The sequence below is a fragment of the Coregonus lavaretus genome, assembly GCF_964263955.1.
Source record: "Coregonus lavaretus genome assembly, contig: HAP1_SCAFFOLD_282, whole genome shotgun sequence".
In the NCBI taxonomy this organism is placed as follows: Eukaryota; Metazoa; Chordata; class Actinopteri; order Salmoniformes; family Salmonidae; genus Coregonus; species Coregonus lavaretus.
In genome coordinates, this window is record NW_028162929.1 from 206,625 (window position 1) to 214,181 (window position 7,557).

The 7,557-nt window shown below is 44.1% G+C and overlaps 2 protein-coding genes across 2 annotated transcripts in view; both read left to right on the forward strand.

The window, feature by feature from the left end:
* The window catches only part of LOC311118679 (BTB/POZ domain-containing protein 3), a gene marked incomplete at its 3' end in the record, with an annotated part of 445,507 nt that overhangs the window by 109,300 nt on the left and 328,650 nt on the right, over nucleotides 1–7,557 (forward strand). The gene's annotated exons all lie outside the window — the stretch shown is intronic.
* The window catches only part of LOC311118677 (isthmin-1-like), a 35,609-nt gene that overhangs the window by 11,244 nt on the left and 16,808 nt on the right, over nucleotides 1–7,557 (forward strand). The window contains exon 2 of the mRNA XM_084193466.1: nucleotides 879–1,103. Within this exon, the coding sequence (XP_084049592.1) occupies nucleotides 879–1,103 (225 nt within the window). The remainder of the gene's footprint in view (nucleotides 1–878; nucleotides 1,104–7,557) is intronic.

Here is a 7,557-nt window from a genome sequence, read left to right on the forward strand (position 1 = left end):
TGTATTTAGCGCCATCCATCAATTCTGACCAGTTTCTCAGTCCCTGCCAATGAAAAACATCCCCACAGCATGATGCTGCCACCACCATGCTTCATTGTGGGGAGGTGTTCTCGGGGTGATGAGAGGTGTTGGGTTTGCGCCAGACATAGCGTTTTCCTTGATGGCCAAAAAGCTCAATTTTAGTCTCATCTGACCAGAGTACCTTCTTCCATATGTTTGGGGAGTCTCCCACATGCCTTTTGGCGAACACCAAATGTTTTTTTTTTCTTTTTTCTAGAGCGGAATATCAAATTTGATGTAGCTAAGTGGTCCTCTATTGGGGACAGAGGTAAAGATAGATCTATGAGGTCAAAATGCAGATTGTCAGCTTTAATTTGAGGGTATTGTCATCCATATCGGGTGAACCGTTTAGAAATTACAGCACTTTTCGTACATAGATCCCCATTTTAGGGGACCAAAAGAATGGGGAGAAATTCACTGTGTGTATTAAAGTAGTAAAAATGTTGTAGTAAAAATGTGTATTAAAGTAGCAAAAAATGTTGTATTTGGTCCCACATTGATAGCACCCAATGATTACATCAAGCTTGTGACTCTACAAACTTGTTAGATGCATTTGCTGTTTGTTTTGGTTGTTTCAGATAATTTTGTGCCCAATAGAAATGAACGGTAAATAATGTATTGTCACTTTTATTGTAAATAAGAGTAGAATATGTTTCTAAACACTTCTACATTAATGTGGATGCTACCATGATTACAGATAATTCTGAATGAATCGTGAATAATGATGAGTGAGAAAGTTACTGACGCACAAATATCATAATATTCAAAAATCTCTCTCTTTATTTTTCTCTCTCTCTTTCTCTCCCTCTCCCATCTAGAATAATGTCAGAGCAGAGAGCAGTTCGTCAGCCCAGCAGAGTCCAGGGGAGCGGAGAGGACCAGAGCACCAGTCAGCCCAGCGGCCTGCTGCCCTCCCCTGGGCCCAGAGTCAGGCTACCGGAGGCAGCCTGCAGAGAGACGGGCCTGGGGCCTTCCTCCTGGACCTCCACAACTTCCCTGACCTCTCCAAGGCAGATATAAACAGACAGAACCCAAATATACAGGTAACACTGTCCCTCTCTTGTAAACAGAGAAATAGGTGTGTGTGTGTGACCACATGGCTGCATGTGCATGATGCACATCGCTACCCCACCCATGTCATCTTATGTATATATATACAGTGTTTTAACGATGTGCAAATAGTTAAAGTACAAAAGGGGAAATAAATAAGCATAAATATGGGTTGTATTTACAATGTTGTTTGTTCTTCACTGGTTGCCCTTTTCTTGTGGCAACATGTCACAAATATTGCTGCTGTGATGGCACACTGTGGTATTTCACCCAATAGATATGGGAGTTTATCAAAATGTGGATTTGTTTTCGCGATATTCTTTGTGGGTCTGTGTAATCTGAGGGAAATGTGTGTCTCTAATATGGTCATACATTTGGCAGGAGGTTAGGAAGTGCATCTCTGTTTCCACCTCATTTTGTGGGCAGTGTGCACATAGCCTGTCTTCTCTTGAGAGCCAGGTCTGCCTACGGCGGCCTTTCTCAATAGCAAGGCTATGCTTTCTGAGTCTGTACATAGTCAAAGCTTTCCTTAATTTTGGGTCAGTCACAGTGGTCAGGTATTCTGCCACTGTGTACTCTCTGTTTAGGGCCAAATAGCATTCTAGTTTCCTCTGATTTCTTTTTTGTAAATTCTTTCCAATGTGTCAAGTAATTATCTTTTAGTTTTCTCATGATTTGGTTGGGTCTAATTGTGTTGCTGTCCTGGGGCTCTGTGGGGTCTGTTTGTGTTTGTGAACAGAGCCCCAGGACCAGCTTGCTTAGGGGACTTTTCTCCAAGTTCATCTTTCTGTAGGTGATGGCTTTGTTATGGAAGGTTTGGGAATCGCTTTGTTTTAGGTGGTTGTAGAATCTCTTTCTCTGTCTCTGTCTCTGTCTCTGTCTCTCTCTCTCTCTCTCTCTCTCTCTCTCTCTCTCTCTCTCTCTCTCTCTCTCTCTCTCTCTCTCTCTCTCTCTCTCTCTCTCTCTCTCTCTCTCTCTCTCTCTCTCTCTCTCTCTCTCTCTCTCTCTCTCTCTCTCTCTCTCTCTCTCTCTCTCTCTCTCTCTCTCTCTCTCTGTATCACTAGGTCATGCAGGCTCTAAGAAGACATCCTTTACCGACAGTATCATTTGTTGGCATTGGGAAAGGAACAACTCATTAAAAGACCTAGAGCTTTTTGTTTTACGTTGTGTTTCATTTTGAAGACACTATCTATGAGTGATGGCCCCTAGTAAAGTAGACAGTCAACATGGGTTATAATCTATAGTAAGTGATGCCTTCTCAACATGGCTCCTCATGTTTTAACTCTCTGTCACTCAAATAATGTTGCCTGATACCACTTTTGAACATCATGTGCTAATAAATAATAATATCATCTTCTTTCACCAAAGAACACAGTTCTCCAAGCTTGCAGAAACTCTCATGAAAGGCAGGTTTTCATTTTGAGCCCTACAGGAAGATAGTGGGCGTGTCCGAACACCCGTATTTGCATCCTAAAAAGTAGGCTGTTTGAGTATGCGAAGAAATAAAGTAATCAAGGATGGTTTAAATGCCAGGATGTGTGAGGACAGACGCTGGGAGACGAGAATCAAGTACAGGGAGTTAAAAAAAATATATATATAATAATATTTTATATATATATATATATATATATATATATATATATATATATATATATATATACAGACATGAAACAAACCACGGACAGCGTCTGGACAAGGGAAACATAACGACTTTAATGCTGACACGGGGATCAGACTGAGGAACAGACAGATATAGGGGAGGTGTTACGGATACAGGTATCCTGTGTTTTTGTGTGTTTCTACTCTGTCTGCCCTAATCACAGGTGTCCTGTATGTTCCTGATTGGTGGTCGTGGAGGTGTCTGCTGATTGGACCAATCAGTGAACATTCCTGTGAATTGCACCACCTGTTACTCGTTTGTTCAATCACACATCCCATTTTATAAAAACCAGACTTGTGTTTGTTGCAAGAAAGAGAGACTTTTTCCATATGTGAGTATGGACACGGTGGTGTCCTGTGTGTTGTGTACTCACTAAGTTGTTGGTAACCCTGTTGGTAACTTTATTAGAAACTATTTCTTTACCTGAGTGTGGATACTGTTGTGTCCTGTGTGGTGTGTACTTATTTAATTGCTGATTACCCTGTTTGGTAGCTTTGTGTGTTTCTGGGAAAAGGGGAGTTTAAGCTAGTTGCCCTTGGGCGTATATTACCCGTAGGAAGAAAGCTGTCTAAAAACACTAGTTAGACCTGAGCGGACCACCCACTGTATTTTTGTATGGTAGCAGTAGCCTAGCGGTTCTTGAGGCAGGCAAGATCAGTTTAGGGGGTTTTACACTATTGTTTCATTTCTTGGGTCCTGCTCAGCCCTTTTTCCCAAACCTTTACCGTGTGTTTAGCAATAAACCATTTGTGTTTGACGGTAGTTCATGGTAGTTGTGTCATTTTTGTTCTCACTGTTTCATGCCACACTTATAATTTGCATGAATTTATGTTACGGGTCTCATGTCCATCCACCCTAGATGTTTAGAGCCACGGGGTTCGTAACATAAAGTGGGGGTTCGTCCGGGATTCATCCCATGCTACTCATGCAAATTAGTAAGTGTCTGGTTCAGTGTTGAGCTTGGCAGCTGTAACTACCTGTTTTTTTTTGTGTTCAGTAGTCGACGGCTCGTGTTGCTAGTAGGATGGCTACTTTTGAGTTAGAGGCATTTTTGGAAAACCCTACGTGGGAGGTTTTTGAGAATTGCCGTAGAGTGGATCTACAGGCTTTGGCTGACCACTTTTCTGTACCCATACCGAGGGGTTTAGTGAAAGCAGAAGTTAGGGAAGTAGTGCTAGCGATATTGTTAAACGAGCGAGTGCTTGAGTTACCGCCGCCTGACCCTGCTGCTCCTGTAGGGGATGTGGTTGCTGATCCTGTAAGCCCATCAGTGTCTGAGGACGAGACTAAGGCTCCAGCCACATTGCCCCGTTATGACCCACTCTCCCCACTGACTGACAGTGATGCCAGGATCGATGTCCGCTCGACACGGCTCCAAATGGAGGCGGAAGAGCGGGCACAGATCAGGCAAGACAAGCTGGAGATGCGTAAGCTAGAGGTAGAACTGGAGACGCGTAGGCTTGATCAAGAACTGGAGACGCGTAGGCTTGATCAAGAACTGGAGACGCGTAAGATGGAACTGGAGGTGCGTAAAATGGAACTGGAGGCAGAAACAGCGAGGTTAGTCGCTGCTCATACTATGCCTGCTAGTGAGCCATCCTCACCAGCTGTGTCGGCTGCTACGTTTGATATTAGTAGGCAGATCACCTTGGTACCTGTGTTCAGGGAGTCAGAGGTTGATTCCTATTTCAGTGTTTTTGAACGTATAGCGGTAGCATTGAAATGGCCCAAAGAGGTATGGTGCCTATTACTTCAGTGTAAACTAACAGGTAAAGCCCAAGAGGTTCTGGCAGCGCTACCTCTTGAAGACAGTTTGAATTATGAAGTGGTCAAAGCTACTGTTCTTCGTGCCTATGAGCTTGTTCCTGAGGCATATCGACAGAGATTTAGGTCTCATAAAAAGTCTCCTACTCAGACTTATGTGGAGTTTGCTAGAGACAAAGGAAATCTGTTTGACAAATGGCACAGTGCTAGTAAGGTAACTGATTTTAACTCTCTACGGGAGTTAATCTTGTTAGAAGAGTTTAAAAATTGTTTACCGGAACGCATTGTAGTTTATCTGAACGAACAGAAAGTATCCTCACTGTCGGAAGCGTCTGTATTGGCAGACGAGTTTGTGTTGACGCATAAGAGCGTGTTTTCGGCTCGTACGGAGAGCAGGGCTGCGGAGTTGCTAACTTTTAGTCCTAGTCGACCAGCAGTACATCCAGCACGCCCAAAAGATGTGCGTCACTGTTTCTATTGTCATAAGGTGGGACATATGGTTAATGATTGCTTTCTGCTGAAACGCAAACCGGGGATGCCTCAGCACGCCAGGCCGCCAACGGGTGTTGGGCTGATTCGTACGGTTGTAAGGCCGGAATCAAGACAGGAGCCTCATAGTGAATGTGGTTTGAAAGTCCCTGTCCCAGATCACAGTTATGAACCGTTCATTTTTGAGGGGTTTGTTTCTATATCAGATGACGAAGCGTCTCAGCGTCCAGTTAGAATCCTCAGAGATACTGGTGCGGCGCAGTCGTTCATACTCGCTGATGTGTTGCCCTTGTCCAGTAATACATATTGTGGTTCCAGTGTGTTAGTACAAGGTATTGAAATGGGATTTGTCCCAGTGCCATTGCACTTTGTGAACGTACACTCTGAGTTAGTCAGTGGATTGTTCAGAGTTGGCGTACGTCCTATGTTGCCAGTAAAAGGTGTGACATTTATAATGGGCAACAATATTGCCGGAGGAAAGGTGATACCCGTATTAGAGGTATTGGATAAAAGTGACCAGGCTCTCTCCGAGGAGCTGGCACAGGGTTATCCAGATGTGTTCCCCGCTTGTGCTGTCACACGTGCTCAAGCACGACAAGTGGGGGAAGTGATAGATTTGTCGAACACGATTCTATTCAGAGAGTGTGACCCAGAGGATAGTTCGGGTGCTACCTCTGGTAAGCTGGTGCAGTCTGACCAACAGCCCAGAGAAAGGAAGAAGGATGTGGAACTTGTTGCTGAGGCAATACAGTTACCAGTTACTCGTGAGCAGCTGATCGCTAACCAACAGGTTGACATTAGCCTGGCTAAATGTTTTTCTAGTGTTGTCTCAGAGGACGAGCTAAAGAAGAAAAACATGGCATACTTCATTGATGGTAATCTCCTCATGCGTAAATGGACATCCCATGTTGACGCTGGCGAAGATTGGAATGCTGTTTACCAAATAGTGATTCCTACAGCCTTTCGACAAAATGTTTTATCCCTCGCTCATGATCACCAGTGGTCCGGACATCTGGGAGTCACCAAGACTTATGATCGTGTTTTGCGACATTTCTTTTGGCCGGGTTTAAAACAAGATGTGGCTCAGTTCTGTCGGACTTGCCACATCTGTCAAGTAACTGGGAAACCGAACCAGGTTATTTCCCCCGCGCCTCTTTGTCCCATACCGGCCATAGGTGAACCATTCGAACATGTGATGGTTGATTGTGTTGGACCATTACCAAAAACAAAATCTGGTAACCAGTTTATGTTGACAATTATGTGTGTGGCCACCAGGTACCCAGAGGCCATTCCTCTGCGAAGAGGGGTTAGATAATGTGTTGGCAGATGCTTTGTCTCGTGTGTAATGATCTAGGTTTTTTTTTGTTATCCCGGCAGGATGATTTGTGAATTTGGGTGTTGTGATAGTACGTGTGTCGCAAACCATTGTGGTTTGCTCTTTTAAGGGTGGGAGTGTTACGGATACAGGTATCCTGTGTTTTTGTGTGTTTCTACTCTGTCTGCCCTAATCACAGGTGTCCTGTATGTTCCTGATTGGTGGTCGTGGAGGTGTCTGCTGATTGGACCAATCAGTGAACATTCCTGTGAATTGCACCACCTGTTACTCGTTTGTTCAATCACACATCCCATTTTATAAAAACCAGACTTGTGTTTGTTGCAAGAAAGAGAGACTTTTTCCATATGTGAGTATGGACACGGTGGTGTCCTGTGTGTTGTGTACTCACTAAGTTGTTGGTAACCCTGTTGGTAACTTTATTAGAAACTATTTCTTTACCTGAGTGTGGATACTGTTGTGTCCTGTGTGGTGTGTACTTATTTAATTGCTGATTACCCTGTTTGGTAGCTTTGTGTGTTTCTGGGAAAAGGGGAGTTTAAGCTAGTTGCCCTTGGGCGTATATTACCCGTAGGAAGAAAGCTGTCTAAAAACACTAGTTAGACCTGAGCGGACCACCCACTGTATTTTTGTATGGTAGCAGTAGCCTAGCGGTTCTTGAGGCAGGCAAGATCAGTTTAGGGGGTTTTACACTATTGTTTCATTTCTTGGGTCCTGCTCAGCCCTTTTTCCCAAACCTTTACCGTGTGTTTAGCAATAAACCATTTGTGTTTGACGGTAGTTCATGGTAGTTGTGTCATTTTTGTTCTCACTGTTTCATGCCACACTTATAATTTGCATGAATTTATGTTACGGGTCTCATGTCCATCCACCCTAGATGTTTAGAGCCACGGGGTTCGTAACAGGAGGTAATAGAACAGTGATGAAGTCCAGGTGAGTCCAATGAAGCGCAGATGCTCGTAGCGGTGGTGACAGGTGTGCGTAATGATGGGCGCCCTCGAGCGCCAGGGAGGGGGAGCGGGAGCAGGCGTGACAGGATGTTTATACTCATCTAGTAGAATTAGATGAACACATTGGAAGAAGTGGGCTGCGAGCCCTAGTTCGCTTCATGTAGCCAAACAACAAAACTAAGCTACTTAATTGGGAAGACACTGAATAGCAAAGCTTCTGCGTTGGAGTTGAAATGTAGGCCGCGTTGCCT